Genomic DNA, 24829 nt, shown 5'->3' with positions numbered 1-24829 from the left:
GCTGTTCAACACACTACAAATCTCAGTGATGCAGTTATAATTTGACAGCATTTCAAGTGCCACACATACTGTCATACAGACATTTTATTATTTTTTATTACTAATGAATATTAATTATGTAAAAAAAAGTAAGGTGAACTTTGAGTGTTGCGCTTCTAAGGCACAGTTGAACGTGGATTATTTTGTTATACAACTATATGGCAAAGCATCATGTTTATTATGCAATGACACTTCAGCTGTGTTAAAAGAATACAATTTATTTTCACATTACCAGACTAAGCACTTATCACAATATCCCCAACTCACAGAAAAGCAACAGTAAGAACAATGAGAAAACTTTAAAACAGAATATCTCATCACAATAGAATTTATTCAAACACACAAAAAAAATGAGAATGAGGGTGCAAGCCACTTACTTTCCAAGTGGCTCATTTGTTAGCCAAGCAAAGAATGCTCTTTATTGATGGTGAGTTAAAGCTAATTGTGTTTGACTGCAGCAGCTAAAAAGTGTGTCCAGAGGAGAAAAACATGTTGAAGACCACTAGCTTTTTAGCAAGGACAGTTGCTTGAAGACATCAATTGCCAACTAAAAGACAAGGCAAAATGATTTGGCTTTTGAAGAGTCAACAGATGTTACCAATACTGCCAGCTATTGATTACTAGGGAAGTCAATACTGAGTTTGAAGTGCCTCAAGAAGTACCTTCTGTGAATAGTCTCCATGGAACAACTATAAGAAAGAATATTTTTAAAGAACTTAAGAAAACATCAGTGCTAATTAAAGGAGAATCTGCTAAGATGTGAAGTAACTTAATGGTGGTAAAGACATGTGGAGCAGAAAAGGGTTTACTGGGCAAATTTACAAAGCTTGTGAAAATGTAAAATGTTTAAAGTCAATGTTTATGCTTTATATTACTCATCAGCAGGTATTTTGTGGGAACTATTTGAATATCATGTTAATGAACTAGTAAAGTCAATGGTGAATTTCATTCACTCTTGGCAGTCTTAACTATCATTACTTCCATTTTTATTAGAAACAGAAACTGAATATCCTGACTTGCCCAACTACACAGCAGTTTGATAAAAGTAATAAAGTTTTATTGCAATTTTTTGAGCTCAGGACCAAAAGTGAATTTTTTCTGAATGAGTATCACCCTCACCTATTATTAACGAACACTGAATGGATTTGAAAATTAGCTTTTGCTGCAGATTTGATAATGTTTCTTAATAACTTCAACTTAAAAATTACAAGGCAAAACAGCACTTATATGTGAAATTTATACTGCAACAAAGTCATTTTGATGACAACTAATGCTGTTTAAATCGCAAGTTATGTCAAGCTGCTTTAGACACTTCCCATGCTGTCTAGTTAACACGAGCAGCAAGATATCCATTCCCACACAAATTTGCAGTGGATGTGTTTTCCAAACTCAACTGCAGTTCCAGCTACATCTTTGGATCTCAATCCAAGTGCACAGGAAATTTCCATATTACAAAATCCACTTAACTGTATAAATAAGGAGCATCCATCTAAACTTTAAAAGGAAGTAATTAATCTGCGATGTAATGATATGTCAAAGGCAAATATCAAGAGCAGAATCTAATGGAATTCTATAAACACCTTCCAAATGGTGAATATGCTCAATTAACATCCACACACTTGTGGACTGATAACAGTATTTGGTAGTATCTATCTGTATGAAGACATTTTCAGAGATGAAATATGTAAAATCACATTACAGATCAGCATAACAGATGAACATTTGCAATCGATTTCAAACCCCAATTAAGTGAAATATTATCCTCTCAAAATAACTTAATTTTTACCATTAGACCTGTATTACAAAAAATTTGTACTCAAGTGTTCATATATATTTTTAATTTCATCAATAAAAAAGTAGTGGAAATTTGTTTTCTTTCTCATTACACAAGTATATAAAAGCCTTAATTTTGCCTTTTGGCCCATAAATCCTAAACTTTACAAAAAAGTTTGCCAACCCCTAGTCTAGAGCAGTGCAGGAGTGTTCTTCAATTTGAGTAAAATCACAGTATGGTAAACATTGCTGTGAACAACTGTTCTTTCTAAAACCATGTTCATATCCCAGCAGTATTACCTGATAATACTTCTATATGTAGTTCTTTCTTTGGTTACGATCCATGTATTCTTATGAAGTAAATTTCCTAAGAAAATAATATGTGGGTCTGTATTAGAGGTGGTCAGAGAAGAAACTAGTTAACCCAAACATCAGCAAAGCTTTATAATTCAATTTATTTCTCTTCTAGCAGAAAGGTTAGCTTTTAACTCTACTAATCCAATTCTATCACAAAAACCTTTAAAACTAAACAAAAGCACATCAAATAGGGTACTTATGACCTGTTTTTACCTGAGTCCAAAACATTTTTCAAATGTATTCATTCACTATATTAGTGATTTCCAATAATATATTCACATTAATAAAAGTCTCAGTAATAACAATGTTTTCTAATTTAAAACAATTAAGTTTGCCTTTATACTCTATTTTGTTTTTCTCACCATGACTGAAGATATCTAGATTGCCTGCGCAGAATCCATTCACTCTCCTTCTGGTAACAATATCCTCATTTCCTTTTGGGGAACACCCCCTTCTACCTTATTTCTCAGTTCAGTGTGTCCTCTGAAGATGGGAGAACAACATTCCCTGGGTCACAGTAGTTGGCTCGAGGGTGGGCATGTGAACCAATGAAGGAATAAATGTCAGTCTTAGGCTTTTGTTGGAACTGTTGAGAGAAACTGTCCTTTGTTTTGGCTGAGATTATGGCAGAAGTCTGAAGCTGCTGGGTGGTCACTTTACCATCACACATGAAGAATCTCCCTGACAATGAAAACAGCAGAGTAGGAAGCAAAACTGAGAGATACAGAGAAAAACAGACTCCTGAACTTTGCACCAGGATCAAGCATGCCTGAAGCTACTCCTATCACTGGACTTTTCAGTTAAATGTAACAATGTGCATGCCTATTGCTGAAGCCATGTTAAGTTTCTGTCACTTGCAAAAGCAAAGGGTGCTAATGCAACTATACAGTCATTCAGATTGAAACCTAATCTTAGGTCAGATATTTCTAGACAGGGCCTTTTAACCCATGCTTAACCTGTTACGTTTCATCTCCATATCTTATTCTTTCTGAATGGTGGTGCTTAATGGACACACACGGGCTTAGTGTGTGCTGCTTTGACTTATCTTACCTTTGGCATCTTTCAGTAAGCAGAGCACCTTAAAGCACCTAGCACAATGATGAACTGTGAGATACTGTCACAGATATATGCTCTTTATCTGGAATGATATTAAAGTCGTTCACTTAAAATTGGATTTAATAATATTTCATTTCTGTGAACATCATAATATGACTTCATTTTTGAAAAGGAATGAAATGATTCAGTTTGTTTCCCTCGGTTTATTAGTGGCATTAGTTCTAATTAATTGCTCTATTAAGGAGTTCAGAGAAGTATAAAAAATTTTTTTTAACTTTCATTAAAGAAAGCTTAGATACTTCCAGGTATGTACTCTTTACAATAGGGTTCCAACAAAGCAAAACAAAGTCAAAAAACACAAACGAATGAATGTTCCTTTAGCTCTGCTTTTCACATTTAGTAAATTAAATAAACTGAATTTTTAAAATTCCTGTCTTCAATTAGTAAGTGGCATTATTTTACCCATATTAGAGGAAAGGGGAAAGAGCAAGTTTAAAAAAACTACCTTTATTTTTTATTTCTTTTTCAGTTACATACTTTTAAACAGGGATGTGTTTCATTATTCAGACATTCAGGCAATGTTGACTTCATTAGTGTTGACAGAAAAGAAGCATAAAAATGCAAAACATTGTTGGCTTAACCTGAACATACCTGCATTACCTATTATTGACCAGTTTGTGTTGCCAAAAGACTTATTCCTTGGCATTAAAATGGAGCACTTAAAAATATTGCTAAAAAGCAAATGTCTACACACTGGTCTTTGCAGCAAATAAGGGTATTTATAGTTTTAAAATATTTTAAGTCCATAATTGGATTAATATACACACCTTCTTATGTATAAGGAGTTCAGATCATATAAACACTGTACAGTCCAAAAACCCTACTGAGAATAAAACTAAACAGGCTTATGATAAGAAATACAGATATCGCATGTATTTACAAATATCATAGACACACAAATTTGGTCAAATACTGTAAAGAAAGAAGTGGTTTCACATTATAATGGCCAAAACATCCATCTACCTTGCTCAAAGCAAACAAAAATAAAAACTCAGTATGTAACTCCTGTAGTTTAAGACATCATGACAGTATACAAATAGATAAAATGGAAACTGTTGACCAAATTATACAACAAGTGTTTTCTAGGCTGAGTGTAGGTCTTTAAAATCAAGAACTTATAAAGATCATTCATAGATTCAGAGCAACAATGATAATGTCCTGATTTGCGGTATTCATATGGGTGCCTAATTCATCAAAAACAATGCACTGAACTTTTGGCTAATAAGAAAAATAAATTACAAAGTACAGTTAAATTCCTGTAAATGCAATAATGTCAAAAATGTAGATTTATTTACTTTAATTACATATTTTAAATGTTACCTTGAGACAATAAAAATAAATAAGCATGCCCGGAGGCACACACTTAAAGACAAAAAGAAGGGGCTGAGTGGAAGGAGTAAGCAACAAGTTCATGAAGGAAAGGTGAATGTGAGATTTGAACAACATAATTATCTTTCTAGCCAGTCTTTTTGTCTTAACTCTCCTTGCAAATTCTGGCTAGTAGAATGTGACAAAAGTATACCTGTGTCTTCATGGCTTAAAACAAAGCATACTTGAAAAGTGGAATGGGTTTCCTTTTTTTACAGAACCATTACTTTGTTCATATGCAGGCACTTCAAAAGACTATGGGGACAAAGCACCTGACCCATCCTCTCCAAAATAGTTTTCAATCATCACAATTACGCTAAAAAGTAGGAAAATTCCAGAGAACCAGCAAAGTTGAATACAAGAGACTAATGTGTGCAGAGGGCAATAGCGTGACCCCGTTTTTATTGCTGAGGGTCTTTTTTTAAAATCAAAGGGCAAATAATTAATAACAGACACCATTGTGTGGCACATCCAAAGTTTTCTGCTTAAGGTGAATGTAATCGTTCAGCAGCAGGTTTCAGTGGGATCTCCTTAGATTTCAGCCTCATATGATGCGGTGAGATTCACATTTATTCCTTCTCCTTAGTGTATTTTTCAAAAAACTCCAACATATCTCATTTCTTAAAGTATTCATTTCTTGCTGTCTAACATACATTATTACCTGGAAGCATAAAGTTACATTATACAAATATTTTGCATTTTTAAAAAATAAGCGCTTTTGCCACTTCGACAACACTGTACTTCACTTAGTGGTGCAACAAAAGCAGAGCTCATATTTACCACACTACTTATGATTCATTTTACCACTACCATCTGCCAAACCCATAGAGCTTTTTCCTCAGTACCTCTGGGCAGTAACTGTACCATGATTTCACAGAGAGAATGTTAATATGACTCATGAATAGCAGTACCGACAGTAACAGTGAAATCAATGCAGATGTCACACAGATAATGATCTTCTCAAGGGATAACTTCTTTTAAATATTTGGGCAACTCTGTTTTCTCTGTTGCATTATCCACTGGGGAGAAAATTCCTCTTTGATTATTCTCTCACAGAAGTTATAAAAATCAGATTAGGTATATAATTGGTTGACATTTAAGATACTGTACTGCTTTCTACAACAGGAGGAGAGCTTCTGAAAAATGTTCTACAGAACTGTAATTCATCAATACCACCTCATTGGTCCATTCCATTCAATGATGGGCAAAGCACTCATGTTTTGACAAAACTTTAAAGCTTCCATAAAAGTTAAATTAGAAAAAAATACGAATGTAAGACAACCACAAAATGAAGTATGAAAGTATGACATTTTTGTTTCTAACAGTGAGTTCTTGAAAATATATGTGGTCACTACAGAGATGATTTTAATCACAAGACAGCAGATGAACATGTAAGTAACTCCCCATGATCTGTCTGTGTCCAGAGTCATTTGTGGCGCTGTATGGTTTTCCTTTTCCTTCGTTTGAAAAAGCAGCAGCACCTGCAGATGGAGGGAAATACTCCTTTTATTATAAAAATACTAAAATGTTGCAAAGTAAGGCTGAATCTATCATACTAATTTAAATGCCATAGAAAGCCACGGGCTAGTGCAACATAAACAGTGAACATACCAATGAAGCATATATATTAGTGAAACGATGGCAGAGTTGTTACTATCATTTCATCAGTGTGCCTTTTTAGAATAGCAAGACATTCTATGCAACATTAAAAGGAGCCACTAAACTGAAAAGGCTCTGCACGAAGACTAACTAAAAAGCCATAAAGTTCTGAACCCCAACTGACCCATCACATTCTATTTTAGATACTAATTTCTGGCAATGGCATGCTGTTATATAAAGTTCATCTTATGTATTCTTTCCCTTTTTTCCTGGTATTCATATATGATTGTTGAAGCCATTGTTAGAAAAGCAATAATGAGCCTAATTTGGGGATTTTATTTTCATTAAGAATTAGTTTAGATTCCAAAACTAAAAAGATAAATCCCCAAAACACTCTTCAACAAACATTTTCCATCATATTTACGAAGTGGAAGAGAGAAAATACATTAAATAGAGTAAGAATGCTAAGATTGGCACTTTTAATTCTTTAGAGGTTAAAGAAGGTCAAGCTTATCATGTTATTTTAATTAAGGGAAAAATATGCTTAACATTTAAAACAGCATAATCAAGGTGATTCAGTTTTGCAATTGAAAACTCATTCAGTTTTTGTAGTCTATTTAAGAAATATCTGGTTTTTACTCCTAGGTGGAAAAAACGTAGACATGATCCCTGAGAGAACTAGTTTTTCTCACAGTAAATTCTCCTAGTCATGAGAAGATGCAACACATGTAGAGCAATGCTGAGGTTGGTATGAACTGAAAGTTAAATGAAAATCACTGATCAGCAACTAACAAAACAAATACACACACGTATATATATTCTAAAAGTCTAGCATTCCTTCAAATAAAGGTCTGGCCGTTTTCCCCTTCCATACCTAAAAGAAAGTCAATCTATCAGAATATCAAGATGACAGGTACCACATCTAGAGAGGCTCCTTTTTTTTTTTTCCCACTGAAGTCCTTACAAAGATGTTCCTTTAATTCTTACCAGCCCACCTTCATAAAACAATATTAACTCAACATTTTCAAGCTAAGCATAAAATAAAAGAGACCATGGAGCTTCAGGTGTCCTATCCAGCAAAAGATCATGGAAGATGAAATAAAGGCTAGATATCATTATTTCTGTGAAATAAATGTAAACAAAAATCCACACTGTCCAGTTAAATTACATACTCTCTCCACTCACATTATCTTTAGTCAAAAATAATTTCAGACCATTTATTGTGATTTATGCCATAATTATGAAATCACTATGGGGCATTCAAAACCAAATTATACAATTGCATTCAAGTAGTACATAATGACTAGACCATGGAATGTGAATAATTCAAAATTGTATATATCAGCTGATAAAGATTCAACTAGAAATATGTGCCGTTATCAATCTTGACGGGTTTTACTCTTATTGAGGTAACTACCAGAAAGAATGGAAATAAATTACCCAATCAAGGGCCTTAAAAAGAGGCACCACTGTAAAAGAAGATTCTAGCCACAATACATTTTTCCTAGACTTAGAGAAGTAAGTCAGAATTTTCTAACTGTTAGGTACCTAATACTTTCTCAAATCTATTATATATATTTTCTAAAATAAAAAAGCAAAACAAAAAACTACTAGGAGATAAAAATCATTATTCTAAAAAGAATCTTTCAATTAAAAACTTAGAAAAGAGTTAGAAAATGTCCATACTGTAGAAAACAAAATATTAAAAAATTGGTATTTAAAAGAAAGACCAAATAATTAGAATATTAAATTTAAGAATATGGGCATATATCAATGGAACTTTATTGTTTAATAAATATAAAGTTTTATTAACAATGTTCACTGTTCCTAAATAATGTCATTTGTCTTTTCAAATTCCAAAGTATATTCTTTTAAAAAGTTTTCTACTAATAAAGTGTTGTAAGGTATACATAAGCCTTTTGGAATGGGGAATTGAATATAATAGATGTTTTGATGAACAAGTTCAAATCTCAGCTTTACCACACTTGAATTAGCACTTCACTTTGTCTGATTTATTTTTTACCATTAATCTGCTTTCAGTTCTGAGAGTTGAGTGCTTCCTATTTCCTAGGTAATCTTTCCTTCCATTGTGTAAGTATTGTTGAACACAGAAAACTACTCCAAGCATTTATTTAAGATTAAATAAGATCTTCAAATGCATTATAATTGTAGAGACCTTTTAAAATCAAAAGCAATCTAAAAAAGACATCTATTTTTTAGAAATAAATCCCACTGAATACACACTTGCATTCAGTACACCCTTGAAACAGATTTGCACTTTGCCTAAGTAGAGCTGGCATGCTATTAAACTGACTACCACCAGAGGACAGCATTACTTTATGCGATATGAATGCATCCAAGTACAGAGAACAGAGATGCTCTCAAAATATGATATACTTACAGCAGTTAAGAAGGAAATTGATATTAAACTTGTGGCTGACTTCTTAAAAGTCATTATCAAAACAGCTGATTTATAGTCTTAGTGATTAATGAATTAGGTCTCATCTCAATTGCCCTGGGCACTCAGTCTAAAACAGTTTCTTGCATATGGCCACTCTGACAAATGACCGTGTTATTTTCCTCTCAGTACATAGTATTAATCTGAATTTATTTTATTTATTTACTTATTATCTACCTCCACATAGAATGTAAGTTTCCTAAGGTCTTGCTCACAGATACATCCCACAAATGGGCACAAAATTGGTACTCATTTAATACCTATTGGATTAATGAATGATTTGCCTCATAAATGCAACTAACTTCTAGAGTAAGAACCTGGTCAAAATTCTAAAGCATGTTCTAAAGCTAAAGCTCTTACCCTTGGGCCACAGACCCTAGTGAAACCTTACAAAATACAGATTTTAGTGCCCATGGAAGCTTTTCTGGAGAGAGATGATTTGCACCAAATTATTAAAGGACTGAATCGCAAGAAGCACTGCTTTCTAGATCCAACTGCCAGGTCACCCTCTCGTGTCTCCACTTCAAATATGAGGCCTCATCCTGGATGCAATGAGCTGACCACTGGAGATACTGAGTGGACACCATGTCATCAGTTCACATGAGAGCAGGCAAATGCATAAAAAGAAACCACGTAATTTTAACTTGGTACAGTTGTGGGGCGGGTGGTATCGGAAACAATAACTGCAAATAACAGCACAGATTCCAGGAATCAGCACATAGAGAAGTTTTCACAGATGACGTGAGCAAGTTACTTTATCAATAAATTAAATTATCTGGTCTTAGAAAATAACTCACACCTTTACAATTTTCAAGGATATTTTCTCTCCTTGCTGCTCAGTGGCTACATTTTCTTATCCACTAGTTCATACCTCATGTAGGGTCTCCTCAGATCTAGGCTACTGACAACTAACTACCTTGGGGAAAGATAAGCTGACCAGACATTTAAATCATGTTCTTGTCAATGATTCTCTTTTTCTTGGCTCTTTCTTGATAATTCCTTGTGTGGTTACAGTGAGCCAATACGCCCTCACAAGTCAGGTTCATGCTTCTGACCTGATCATCTACCCTAGAAGCTTTGAAGCCACATCTCTAGTCTTAAATCATTTGGGAATAAATGTTAAGTTCTGCTTCTGATGAACATTAAGGCTGTTGCCTGAAATACTGTTTAGGTAGGAAACAAGAAATCATAATGGGTCAACGTCCTAAACTCTGTAGAAAACATAGATGATAATAGCCAAGGTTTTCCTATTGACAGCACACCACCATTTCCCATTACTGACTGCCCTTTTCTTCTTGGAGAATATGGCTTGTCTTCCTGGATTTATGTCATATACTTTCTTCTCAAAAGTCTACCCAGAAACTGAAGCATGTTCCTCTGTCTGGATCTGAAGTTTTGGGGTTTTTTTTAATTTAAAATAGTTTCTTCTTGATTTTACATTCTTTTTTTTTTTAACATTTTTACTGCAGTATAATTGCTTTCCAATGGTGTGTTAGTTTCTGCTTTATAACAAAGTGAATCAACTATACATATACATATATCCCCATATCTCCTCCCTCTTGCGTCTCCCTCCCACCCTCCTATCCCACCCCTCTAGGTGGTCACAAAGCACCGAGCTGATCTCCCTGCTTCCCACTAGCTATCTCTTTTACATTTGGTAGTATATATAAGTCCATGCCAGTCTCTCACTTTGTCCCAGCTTCCCCTTCCCCCTCCCCGTGTCCTCAAGTTCATTCTCCCATTCTCTATGTCTGCGTCTTTATTCCTGCCCTGCCCCTAGGTTCTTCAGAACCATTTTCTTTTTTTTAAGATTCCATATATATGTGTTAGCATACGGTATTTGTTTTTCTCTTTCTGACTTACTTCACTCTGTATGACAGTCTCTAGGTCTATCCACCTCACTACAAATAACTCAATTTCGTTTCTTTTTATGGCTGAGTAATAGTCCATTATATATATGTGCCACTTTTTTTTTATCCATTCATCTGTCGATGGACACTTAGGTTGCTTCCATGTCTATTGTAAACAGAGCTGCAATGAACATTGTGGTACATGACTCTTTCTGAATTATGGTTTTCTCAGGGTATATGCCCAGTAGTGGGATTGCTGGGTTGTATGGTAGGTCTATTTTTAGTTTTTTAAGGAACCTCCATACTGTTCTCCATAGTGGCTGTATCAATTTACATTCCCACCAACAGTGCAAGAGGGTTCCCTTTTCTCCACACCCTCTCCAGCATTTATTGTTTGTACATTTTTGATGATGACCATTCTGACTGGTGTGAGGCGATACCTCATTGTAGTTTTGATTTGCATTTCTCTAATGATTAGTTAGATGTTGAGCATTCTTTCATGTGTTTGTTGGCAATTGGTATACCTTCTTTGGAGAAATACCTATTTAGATTTTCTGCCCATTTTTGGATTGGGTTGTTTGTTTTTTTGATGTTGAGCTGCATGAGCTGCTTGTAAATTTTGGGGATTAATCCTTTGTCAGTTGCTTCATTTGCAAATATTTTCTCCCATTCTGAGGGTTGTCTTTTTGTCTTGCTTATGGTTTCCTTTGCTGTGCAAAAGCTTTTAAGCTTCATTAGATCCCATTTTTAAATTTTTGTTTTTATTTCCATTTCTCTAGGAGGTGGGTCAAAAAGGATCTTGCTGTGATTTATGTCATAGGGTGTTCTGCCTATGTTTTCCTGTAAGAGCTTGATAGTGTCTGGCCTTACATTTAGGTCTTTAATCCATTTTGAGTTTATTTTTGTGTACGGTGTTAGGGAGTGTTCTAATTTCATTCTTTTACATGTAGCTGTCCAGTTTTCCCAGCACCACTTATTGAAGAGGCTGTCTTTTCTCCATTGTACATCCTTGCCTCCTTTATCAAAAATAAGGTGACCATACATGTGTGGGTTTTTTGGATCTGAAGTTCTTATCTGTCCCTATAATGACTCACTGGCTCATCCACTGGTTGAGGGACTGTTGGTACGTGCCAGACCCCACCCACTTAGGACTCCAGAACCTAGCCTCTCCTCGTCTCGTTGATGAGTATATAGAAAATATCTTTCATGACGTCTAAACTTTAGTTCACTGACAACTCATGAGTTCACTTAAAACTCATACTTGAAATGTAATTTCATTTCTCTAGGTCTCTTGATTATAAAAATGAGAAACTGTTTGGTTAGGCAATTAAGTTTAGATCAGAGAGCAAGACCATGTAACTACTCTAAGAGCCTGCAGACCCACCCTCACCTTCAATTTCTTCCTCTCCATCCATGTGCAATTAGTTCCTCAAGTCTGAAGTGACTTTTAAAATCTCTCCACACTCTCATGCTGGCTTATTTCATAACTTCTTGCCTCCACCACGGCTAAGAGCCTTTTAACTGACTTCTAGTGTAAGACCCTCCTCTCTCCAATCTGCCATCCAAACTTCCCCCATCATAATATGGTCATGCCCTTTTCCTCTTAAATCTCAGCAATGGTTCTCCACTGTCTGAGGCATTAAGTCCACACAGCTTTTAAAATTTGGTTCCAACCTACTTCTACTCTCCTCTCAGTCTCATCCTCCATCAGCCTTCCTTACCAGGCAGCCTGTACTTTAGGAGGAAGGAAGGAAAGGGGGGAGGAAGGGAGGCAGGGAAGGAGGGAATGGAGATTTCCTGCAATCTGAGAAACCCAGGAAGCAACATAAGTCTCAAACTGCTGCTGAATTAATTTTCTTAAGATTCAATCTGATTATACCATTTCTTGGCTTAAAACCCACAGCATGCTTTCTTGTGCTAAAAAAGATCATGTCCAATTTATTTATATTTTAACGTGCTACTAAAGGCCCTTGGAGATTGGGCACTTAGCCTATTTCAGTTCCCATTAATATATTCACTCTCTATGTGCACGGGTTACTACTCTAACCCATTCTTTCCTTGCTCCACATTGTCGCTCAACCTCTTCTTCTCTCTGACCCACATTCCCTTGCCAAATCATACTCATCTTTGAGAACTACTGCAAATGTATCCTTACCCAGACTTCCTGATCTTCAGCTAGAAGTGCATACTCCAGTCTCTGAACTCCATACTGCTAATCCTATAATACCTTGCTTTAGATCAGTGATTCTCAATCCTGATTGCTCCTTAGAATTGGCTTAAAGGCATTTTAAAAATACTGGTGGGCTTCCCTGGTGGCACAAGTGGTTGAGAGTCCGCCTGCCGATGCAGGGAACAAGGGTTCGTGCCCCGGTCCAGGAAGATCCCACGTGCCGCAGAGCGGCTGGGCCTGTGAGCCATGGCCGCTGAGCCTGCACGGAGCCTGTGCTCCGTAACGGGAGAGGCCACAGCAGTGAGAGGCCCACGTACCACAAAAAAAAAAAAAAAAAAATACTGGTAACCAGACCCTACCACTCAGAAAGTACAATTTAAGTACTGGCATATTTTTAAAACTCCCCAGATGATTGTGATATGAAGCCAGGGTGAGAACCACTATGTAAAAGTCACCAGTGTACTTACTATCTTCTCCAATGGAACGAAAGGGCCTTGACTTATCTTCATAATCATCATATTACCAAACACACAATAACTGTTCAGTAAATGATGGAAAGGGGGAATAAAAGAGAAACAGAGAAACAAAGGAAAAAAGATGACTTCACAATACTTAAAAACTCAATAACTAAACTTAAAGGAAGCCTTGTTCTCCTAAATTCCTGGAAGAAATGATGAGGGTGCTATCATTTGTATCACCTGCCTTAAAAAAAAAATTCTCCACTACAGTAAAAAAAGGTAAGGCAAAATCTCATTACTAATGAAGGAGCCACTTTATCTTGGGGGAAGAGACTATTTTCCATCACTTGGAAATCATACATTTACCCCATGAGGTACTATTCTAGGAAACATGAGACTCTAAAATATCTGTTGTAGAATACATTCTAGTAATGAGATGGGGTGAGAGGGCTCTCTGCCAATCAGAGGCAAGAAGAAAAGAAGGAAGTAGGAAACAAATTCTGAAAAAGAATTCTAAGCAGGTCTCTAGCTATCCACAAAATGGTGGAAGAGAGAAGAGAAGCATTAGATGCAATTTAGAAAAAGAAATCACGCTCACGTTTCTTAATCACAGACTAAGAGGATATAAGGAATGCAATAATAAGCCTGTAGGAATGTCAGAATAACCCTGATTAGAGACAAGACAAAATGTTGTGTGTTTTAAAAGAGTTTTTAACTAGTGAAGAGTTAGGGAAGTTCTGAGGATGTCTGTAACCCATCTGGAATAAAGCTTCACTGAAATCATGGATTGCTATCCATTTTTCTAAATAACTGCTTTATTCAGATATAATTCACACATCATTAAATTCACCTTTTTAAAGTGTACAATTCAGTGGGTTTTAATATTTTCAAAGAGTTTTGCAGCCCTCACCGCTACTTAACTTCAAAACATTTTCTTCACTCCATAAAGAAACTATATAACCTATCAGTAGTCACTCCCATCTTCCTCAAAGCTGCTGGAGGCAATCACTGTCTATTTTCTGTCTCTATATATTTGCTTATTCTGGATATTTCATGTAAATGGATCATATAATACGTGGCCTTTTATGTCTGGCTTGTGTCACTTAGCATCATGTTTTCAATTTCATTTTTTATATTGTTAACTGATAGTCCATTGTATGGATACACTACATTATGTAGTCAATTATTTAGTAATAATTTGTTGAGGTCTTGGGGATCTTAAGATAAAAAAGACCTTGTTTTTAAGAAATCCAAGAAGTTTCAAGAAGTGAGAGAGAGATAAAGAGAATAACATATCAGTGGCCAACTTAAGGAACTGACGGAACATAGACTTCAGAATGGAAAATGAGGCTGGGAAAGACAGGCAGGAGCCAGACCAGGAAAGGCATGAAGGGCCTGGTGCCTTGCCAAGCGATCTAGATTTGACGCTCTATGCAAAAGAGAACCTCAACTTCAGGAAGAGCCTTCCCACCATTTTCCTTTTTCTCATTTTCCAACACCTACAGATAAAAACCCAAACCATAAATACACACACTCACGCCCATCTCAGCTAAATAACTTACTACGCATTCTTCAAAGCCCCCTCCAAAAGGCATTCTCTGATCATCCTGTCAGTAAACACTCATTTTCTTTACAAGCTCTAACGGATTTTTCATACCTTTTTCATAGTATTTATCATACATTGATAAATGCTAAAACAACTGCAACTACCCCCACTGGAGTATGATCTACTTAAGGGCAAGGACAGTATCAGATATTTCTGAAATCCAAGCAGTGTAACTGTTGAATGAATACATGGAAAAATGTAATAGATTTGGTGGAAAGCAGGTCTCTCGGAGGATGCGGACACAGAAGAGTCAGTTTCAGTGAAGAGTGGTGTGAAGGTAAAAATACAGAACACTGACGAAAGAGGCACAAGCCTGGGAAGAGCACAGATGAGAGGTCACTGGCAGCCGGAAGGGGAGAAACAGATAGGGGTGATAATGGCAACTGAGCACTTGCCATGTGCCAGACAAAATAACTGTGCTTTATCACATTTAATTTTCTCAACAACCTATGAGGCAGCTATTATTAGCCTCATTTTACAGGAAAAGAAACAAGCTTGAAGAAGGAAACGAACAGTGGCAGAAGTAGGATTCTACAACCTAAGTTTAATTGCAAAGGCCATGTGCATTCTCATCTGCCACATGCCACCCACCTTTATAACTGTGCTTAGGATTGCACAAGCACATATATACTGTTGCTTTTATTTCTGACATAAAAATACACAAGTACGTAGCTGACTAATTATATCCTGAAATCCACCAAACTAAGTCATACTGACCATGAATAAATTCCACAGTCAAACTGGTTAAAATGGACATTTGATCATTACTCTTTAAAAAGAAATATCCACAAAAGTTTCCTCATCTTGCAGCCAGCAAATGAGCACTTATGTAAGGTTCCCTTTGGATAATGAGATGAGTAAATGTTCCAAAATTTACTAATTTAAACAACTGTCTTTATTCACTCCAAGGCTGACTCAAAATTTGTCCTGAAATTGAGCGAAGCATTTTAAACACAGCGTTATAACTAAAGGCAAGGGCAAGAAAATAGTTTAAATTCAACATTATTGCAACAGATAAGAATATTATTTTTCATAATATCTGTAATTAGCAGGAACTATTTAGATGAGGATTTTTCATAATACTCTCTCACTATAGTTAATCATGAAATTTATCAATGTATACCATGTGTATTCAATGGCAATATAATTAGTAAGTGAAATACTGGTTTAGTGATACTATTGCTATGGGTATTTAACAATTACTAACAGTAAAAAAAGAAAGCTTAACTCAAAAACTTGCCTTTCTATTTATAATAGCAAATAAAGCCTTGTGTTACAAAACAAATACATAAGCGCAAGCAAGGTTGGTGTATCATCTACTCAATAAAAAAGTGCCCCCAAATCTATGTCACTTGAAGCAAAAAAGTTGCAGCAGGCAAAAGAGCTCCTCAATTATTTCTTGCTTTTCAGAGCTAATGTAAATGACATCAAATACTTTTGGACAACTTTTACCAATTATAATTTCTATGTTGAAAAGTTTGTTTTTAAAAAACACAAAATGGTGCTAAATCTTTGAAATTACAGTCAACGGAGCTATTTCTGCCTGCCTACACTTGAGAACTCACCACATGTTCAACACTTTCTGGCAGCTAAACACAAAAAAAAATACAAGGAAAAAGAGAGAGAGAGAAAGAGAGATCATCAGAAACTGCCCACATTGAAATTATCACATTGTTTTTCAAGCTTAATTTTTTTCCAAGCAGAATTATTATAATTTACTTTAACCAAAAAAAGTAACTTAAAACTAATATTAATACATGCAGCACACTACAAAATTAATAGTTATTTATTCTTATGTTTACAGAAAAAATGAGCATCTATAGTATAGCAATAACTTTCATGCATCAACATTCCTAAAAATAAAAATATGCTGTTAACTCTAAATAAGAATTTGAGCATAGTTCTTAAATAACTATTTTTGTATTATTAAAACATCTACTGAAATAGCTCTATTTTAAACTTAGTGATTAAAAAAATTAAATATACCACTTGTTTTGCATGCATCTATTCCTTGAAAAAAATTTCCTTAAATAACTGTAATGACTATAAATCTCAAACATGCACAGTTTAAGAAAGAAAAGTTACTAAATCAGGAAAAACCAATACATACTTGGTTTCATCCATCACTTCTACTTCCGTAGGGGCTGTGATAGGTGCATTTGAACGTCCTGCAGTAGGATCATCTGTGTTTAATTCTCCATTTGTAGAACTTACAACCTGCAAAAAAGAAAAAATACACACATACACACACACACACACACACACACACACACACAAAGTAATAGGTTATACAATGATAAACAAAGTATTTAAATTAGAAAGTTAATATGAGGAACACAAAACAATTAGTATGCAGTTGTTCATAACTGAATATACTAATAGGTCTACATTTTATTAAAGATAAGGTCATTCATTATTTGCTTTGCAACTTACTTCCTTTTCATCTTGAAATCTGTCCTCTGGTTTTTAAGGCTAACGCAATCAGTTCCCTCTTGTGTGCCAGTATCTTTTGGTACCTTGCTACATCATGAATTACTTCCTCTGGAAACTTCAATATTGTTCCTTCCAATGGATCCTTCATTTCAATCTGTAATCATGCTCAGGTCTCACTCTCATGTTGCCCATTCATTCACCCAGTTGTTCAAGCTCCAAAACCAGAAGTTACTGTGATTCCACTCTTCGACTTAAACCATCAGCAGATCCTGTTAAATCCTCCCCTGACACACACCCCAAACCTAATCGGTCCTCCCCACTCTATGACTACCAGATCTGCAGTCCAGACCACCATTATCTCTTGAGTGAAGAAGAGCAAAAACCTATTAACTGGTCTGCTTTTACCCGTGTCCACCTCCCGTTAATGGATTGTCTACACAACAACCAAGGTGCTCCTTTTAAGATGTAAATTAGATAACACATAATTCTCTGCTTAAAGCTCTTCTAATGTCAACTTCCTGATTTCATTTAAAATAAACAACCATACTCTTTACTCCAATTTACAAAGCCCCACAAGATCTGAATCCTGCCTACCTCTCTGATCTCACAGCACTTTCCCTTTGCTCACTAGCCTCCAACCAATGTCAAGGTTATTTCTACCTTAAGGCCTTGGAACTATCTATTCTCACTCCCTGGAATTCTCTTCTTGCTTATTGTCTGTCTTTTTACCTTTCAGATTCTCAGAGAACATCTCTAAAACAGGACTTTTCCAACATACAATCTAGAACTTCCATGCAGGCACACTCTTACATGTTATACTTCACTTTTAATTCTTTGTATAGCATTTATCCATGTTGATGTTTTTCTGATTGACTGATTGATGTGTTTCTTGATACCCACCCCCATCTCCATTAAAATTAAGCTCCGGGCTTCCCTGGTGGCGCAGTGGTTGAGAATCTGCCTGCTGGTGCAGGGGACACGGGTTCGAGCCCTGGTCTGGGAGGATCCCACATGCCGCGGAGCAACTAGGCCCGTGAGCCACAACTGCTGAGCCTGCGCGTCTGGAGCCTCTGCTCCGCAACAAGAGAGGCCGCCATAGTGAGAGGCCTGCACACCGCGATGAGGAGTGGCCCCCGCTTGCCACAACTAGAGAAAGCCCTCGCACAGAAACGAAGACCCAACACAGCCAAAAATAAATTAATAAACTCCTACCCCCAACATCTTCTTTAAAAACAAACAAAAAAAAATTAAGCTCCATAACAGCAAGAGCCTTGTGTTGTTCCCCAAGAGATCTCCCCACTCTATCTGGCACAGAATAGGCACTCAATAAATATTTGTTGAAATAAATGAATACATGCATGCATGTATGAAATCTTAAAGCAAGATAAAAACCATAACAAAACTCCCAAATTCTCTTGGTCCTACAAAGTGACCTTACTGTCTTATCTCTTGTTTTCCTCCAAACTTCTTGAAAACTATTGTCTTAACTTACCACTTCCATTTTTATAAAATTCTCCATTTATTCCTTAACTCCTCCCAATCTACACTCTGTCCCTACATCAGAACTCAAATAAGAGTTTATTTGAAGGTTGCCAATGATTCCTAGAAAATATGTTAATAGTCTTTGTTCAGTCTTCATTTGCCTGTACATCTCTCTATGACTTGGCACCAGCTAATAACTTAGGAGTAAGACGAATCTAGATTCAAAACCTAGTTCTACCACTTACCAGCTATGTGACCCTGGAAAGACATCTTACATTGCTAAACCTCAGTGTTCTCAACTATGAAATTGGAAACAGAAGTATCCATTTAATAAGGTTGATATCAGGATGAAATGAAATTAATATATAAAGCGCAGTGACTGGCATATAGTAAGAGTTCAACAAATGGTGGCCATCATTATTACTGTCAGTCTGACCTAAAGTGTGGTTTCAACTGTCATCTCTATGTAAAGGATTCCCTGAGCCTCACCACTCACCCACATGGCCAGTTGGCTAGACCAAGTTTGGCACCTCACTCAGTATTTCTAAAACCTAATTTATCATACTCCCTTTTAAATCTGTTACTTTCCCTATAGTTCCTATTTCTGTTAAAGCCCTAGCCTCTTCCCAGACCTCCAGGCTCAAAATCTAAGAATCATTTTTAATGTTTTCTCTACCTGATCTCTTTATAATGTAACAAGGGCCTAAGCATCAGAGTTGACAGGTGGCTACTAGACTTAAGACTTCCATTTACGGAAGCCCACATATTTCTAAAACTTAAGTTCAAAGAGGCTACAACACGTCAGGCACTGCTCTAGGAACTTGGAATACCATAGTAAACAAGAGAGACAAACATCCCTGCCCTTGTGGACTTAATAGTCTAGTTTGGAGAAATATGCTCTCTCCCCACCAACTCAAGAAGAATAACCAGAAATCAATCAATGTATCTAGATTAAGTCATGATTTATATACATCCTATATGGAACAAGTACTTAGAAATGCATTTGTGCCTACAGCTGAAAATGTAAAACTGCCTTCATCATCTTTAGAGGCAATCCAATGGGAGGAATACTCCTATGTCTAAGTCACCCTCTCTGCTTCTGTGGCACCTGCTTCCTCCTTTCTGTCATTCTACTGATCTCTGTGGCTCTGTGTCAATTTTTTCTCTTAAAATTCTCCCTCTTTCTGAACACATTAAAAAATACTTATTTGTTGTAATTACTAAATATAATTGGGTTCTTTATTCTTAATTTTTAAAATGTCAGAGCCTCTGCAATGAACTGGAAAGGAATTAGAAAGCAGAATTCTTATCCTATACTTTTGTATTCTCCACCACCTTTAACTAGCAGAGTGCCTTGCATGTAGTGGATAATCCAAACAGTTCACTGAACAATTTCCATTGTTCTTTCCTTAACAATAATTATTCAATGGGTTTCTTTTCCCACTTTTGTTCAATGGCCCTAAATAGGTGGAGGGAGGCCCCCTCAACTTATAGGCAGCTCCCCAAAAGTATCTTCCCCTACTTAAGCAGCACAAATGAAACTTTGAAACTCAAGTACTCTAAATTTCCAGCAACAGTAACTATATATGCATTATAATTATAAAATCTGATTTATGTCACTTCACACACAGTCATAAGTGACTTTAACAGTCTTTATTTTAGTGAAATGTTTCAAGCTTCATTCTTCGCTGATCAGAACCAGATCAAAAGGAAGTAACATCTGACTTTATGAATTTTTTTAATGTAATTTTCCCTGGGCTTCCCAGATTCCCTAACCCTCTGAGTAAAGGCCAATATCCCAGGGTCAGAAGAGAATCAATGTGGTGACAGAGTTCTGTGAAGCTGACCCACTTAAAAGTAGTGATGTGAGAATGTATCACAGCATTAAAATTGTTTCCACTTAAGAAAATTAGTGGTCTTTTTGCAAACAGATTTTAGAGGAAGAACCAAAGACATAATATTATAAATAATATGTCAATATCTTCCTGGAAACCAAAATTTGGCTTATTTTTGTAAGCCAAATTTTGAAGAATGATTCCATTTAGGTGACATTTCTAGAATTATAACTCACACTAGAATATAAGAATCTCTGAAATATTAGTGTTTATCAGGCTCCTTAACAAAAGTATATCTAAAAATCACAGATGCCTTGAGGTTTGACATTTCAAAAGAAAATTCAGGGTTTTTGTTGCTGCTGTTCTTGTTCTTAAAGAAAATTTCTGTTATTCCCACTTGATAAGAAACGGTGCAATTCTCGTTTTAAGAGGCTTATAATAAAAGGCAACTAGGCCAAGTTTTACTATCACTGTATCAGAATTGAAGGGAAGGCGGTGGGGAAACAGCGTGCAGCTAAGCGTGGGAGAAAAACAATGGTCCATTTAATGGCTGCCTGCCCAATCTAATTCCAAAAGAAGTCATTCTCACGGACTTGAGTACAAAGATAACACATGGTATCTTTGTGATAACCATGTCAAAAGGCCAATTAATACAGTTTCCAAATATAATTAATTCAAATTAGTTATACTACTATCTTCCTAATTTGGAGTCTTGAAGAGTGTTACCAAGCGCTCAGTAGAGGCACAATATATTAATTAACCAGATCTTCATCTATCCAATAAATATATTAGAAATATTAAAAGATTACCTATTTTACTTACCCACTCAGCTTTTTCTAAAAGTCATCTATAAGAAAGCACACTAGTAAATAAGATATAGTTAAAAGAGTAACTTCCAAAGAGTTTACTGGACCTGTGCTAGGGTTCACATAACTATATGAAACCAACTTTCTAACATATTCTAAAAGCTATAGAGTTACAATTAATATTCTTGATATTCCAACTGATAATCCAAAGGCCCAGTGACATTCTCAGTGACTTTCAACAAAAGAGAAACCAAAACGGATTCTCAATCTAATGTTCACTTACAGAAGTATTAAGCAGAGCACTCTATTTGAGTATTTCAGTCTTTCGAGATGTTACTGGCAAAGTGCTAAATTCCTTAACTTGAGATATCTGGTTTTCTTTAATTAACAATAATCTTTTGATGTTCACACTACCTGTCCTTTGCTGCAAAACTCCTATTTATCCTAGCTCCCCCCATCACCTCCTTGGAGCAGTTCTCTAAGGGTTACTTGACATGCTGCCTTCTGGGCTTGACATCCTAAAACTTCCTGCCGAATTAAACATAACTCTAAACTTTTAGGTTGTGAATATATATTTTTAGTCGAGAAAACCACAGCACTTAAAAAGTCTCCTGCCTTTTGTTTTGGGAAAAGCGAGCTCAGTTTACACTATATTCTCTTCCCTACTACAGTAGTTATTAAAATCTTTCTTTACTGCCAGGAAAAAAAAAAAAAAGAATATCGAAACAAATGCGTAATGCTGATTTACCCCAATTATAACTAAACAAGGAATTCCCTAAACTAAATAAAAAAGATGAACTGGAAATTATTTATGTAATAAAGGCAGCAACTACTCCCCTTCCACAACTGCCTCTCTTATTCAGACTTCAGTACCCCAGAAAACAATGAATAGAAAGATATGACTGTTCTAGTTACTCAATTCTTTTCCTTGTTAGTACCTCAGTGTTTTCAAAGACTTGATAAAGAAAACTGAAACTGGTTATCTGAAACATTTTAGAAAGTCTGCATTAACAATTAGCATGATGGAGAACTGACTCAGATATGACATCTATTACTCCTCTGACTTTTAATCACATATGTTTCCTTACCGTTTCAGGATACATGTGTCTAATTCTTTTTCTGTTATCATCACCTGTATCTGTATTTCTGAAGTGACACCGACTAAAACATCAGACTGCTTATTACAACAATTAATGTTATTCTTACATTTCATAATGTTATTCTGGCTGCATACCACATCTGCACCACTTGTGATTCTGTCCTTTTTTCCCCAGTGTCACATTGTTCCTTAAATGCAAAGCAGAGGAGCTTTCCAAACAATCAGAAGGTATCCCATACCATGTAAAATAGTAGTGCCCTTAACAGCTGTCTTCCTCCCTCTGCTTGCCATGCCCTCTCAGCCTTTTTTGGATCAGATTTTTAGTCAGCATCGAGCTCCATGGACTGTGTTACAGTGAAAGGCTCAACACAGTGGAATTAGAGACTAGTACTATCTGCTGCGAGCGGTACATTTTAAAACCTAATTTTGGAAATCCTGATTTGCCAGGTAGAAAATATCAGAGAGGGATAACTGACCCATCCCTTTCCCTCAACCCCCATACCCAACTAAATTCTATCTTCTAATTATCTTTCAAGTCCTTTTATTTCTCTTCATCTCCACTACACATCATCTCTCCTCAGCTGTGGACTTTTGAGAGTTGTGTCCTTGCCTTAGACTTGTCTCCCTTCAATCTAGTCTCCAGCAAAAGTAAGCTTTGTAAATACTAACCTAATCAAATTAGTTCTCTATCTAATTCTCTTTATGGCTACCCAATACCCTCAGACCAAAGTCCAAATTTAATAACAAGACCTTTTAGGTCCTTCACGACTTGCCTCCTGCCTACCTGTCAGTCTCATTTCTCAATACGTACCAGCTTGACCAAACTGCATTTAATTCCTCAATCTGTCAATCTCTCCTCCACAGTCTTAGGTATGTTGTTTTCTCTGCCTGGTACACTCCCTTTCTTAACCCCTTCTACCTTCTTCGACTGCTAAGCCCTACTGAGTCTTCACTGAAAATGTGTAAAAAAATAGAATATAAGTAATACCATTTTTTTCCAGGAAAGCTTAACCCGCTAAACCCAAGTTAGGTGCTTCTACTATATATTCTCATAGCACCTTGTATTTTCTCCACTTATCACACTGCCTGTTTATTAGCCTTTCCCATTAACTGAAAGCTCCACGGTGACAGGCACCATATTTGTTATTCTCCCTTTTATTCAAAGAACCTAGCACAGTGCCGAGCACCCAGTAGACATTTATATATATTTGCTGAATAATGAATAGCCAAGAAACTGAAAGTGGTAGGTCTAGGCTTCTCAGCCATATTTATTACCAGTGATTCTAAGGGGAGCAGGAGGGGGCATACTTGTTCCCCTAAGAGCTTTTCCAAAACACATAAAAGCCAAGAACAGATTCAAAATAAACTCTTTAAGGTATTTGAATATTATTCGTAGTCTCTTAAGTGGGAAAAGTTTATCAAATGTATAGCATTATCCTTCTGGTTAGTAAATTAACATGATTTCACTAAAGAGAAAGAATAAAATTAGATAAATCCCATTTCACAATGCATTCGTTTGGCTGTATCTCTATACTTCACTTCTCAGAGATGGATAAAAATACTAGTCAAGGGCTTCCCTGGTGGCGCAGTGGTTGAGAGTCTGCCTGCCGATGCAGGGGACACGGGTTCGTGCCCCGGTCCAGGAAGATCCCACATACCGCGGAGCGGCTGGGCCCATGAGCCATGGCCGCTGAGCCTGCGCGTCCGGAGCCTGTGCTCCGCAACGGGAGAAGCCACAACGGTGAGAGGCCCGCGTACCGCAAAAAAAAAAAATACTAGTCAAGTTTCCTAATTTGCAAAAGCAATAGATTATTCTACTATTTAGTACTTCCTAAGCCCCAGCCTCTGTGCTAAATACTTTTTAAAAAAATTCTCACAACAAAACCATAAGGTAGAGCTATTATTATCTCCATGTCACTGATGAATAATCTAAGGTACAGAATTTGAACTTATGCTTATGCTGCTCACCACAATTAAATCAACTTGGTAACCTATATGTCTGATCTGCAATAATATACATAATAATTGTGAAAAGATAAGGAGTTCAAATGTAGACTCCAACGTGCAGTTCCTATTAAAAGAACATGTGAAATAATGAGTATCTGAGGATTTTTCTGTAGGTCCAGTCAAAAAGGCAAGAGGTGCTGGCATACATTTTATTAACAGATACCAACCTACTTATTTTGGAAATGTCTTTCCTGAGAAACTATTTGATGATATGCCCTTAGTATTTGTTGAGGATAATTTTTTCAATTGCCATTTAAAGTCTTTATATTTCTTGCAAAGCCAATACTTGAACGTTGTCCAACAGGTGGTTTAAGAACCATAGAACAAAGAACCTCAAGGCAAATTCTACTCATACTTTTGTATTAGTAAAAAG

General features: G+C 36.2%; 1 protein-coding gene across 7 annotated transcripts in view; it reads right to left on the bottom strand.

The window, feature by feature from the left end:
* Positions 1–351: 351 nt before the first annotated feature.
* Positions 352–24829, bottom strand: part of CSNK1G3 (casein kinase 1 gamma 3) — a 132357-nt gene continuing 107879 nt past the window's right edge. For 4 of the 7 annotated variants that reach the window (XM_060143483.1, XM_060143486.1, XM_060143484.1 and 1 more), the window contains 3 exons: positions 16905–17011; positions 16360–16383; positions 3713–6134 (listed from right to left, as the gene is read on the bottom strand). In XM_060143483.1, coding sequence (XP_059999466.1) covers positions 6080–6134; positions 16360–16383; positions 16905–17011 — 186 coding nt within the window. In that variant the 3' untranslated portion in view covers positions 3713–6079. Of the gene's footprint in view, positions 729–2112; positions 2180–2531; positions 6135–16359; positions 16384–16904; positions 17012–24829 lie in introns of those variants that run through there. The other 3 variants (XM_060143482.1, XM_060143485.1, XM_060143481.1) reach the window with 2 other exon arrangements.

This window comes from Lagenorhynchus albirostris, chromosome 3, assembly GCF_949774975.1.
Source record: "Lagenorhynchus albirostris chromosome 3, mLagAlb1.1, whole genome shotgun sequence".
NCBI lineage: Eukaryota > Metazoa > Chordata > Mammalia > Artiodactyla > Delphinidae > Lagenorhynchus > Lagenorhynchus albirostris.
This window is presented reverse-complemented; position numbering and strand designations above follow the sequence as displayed.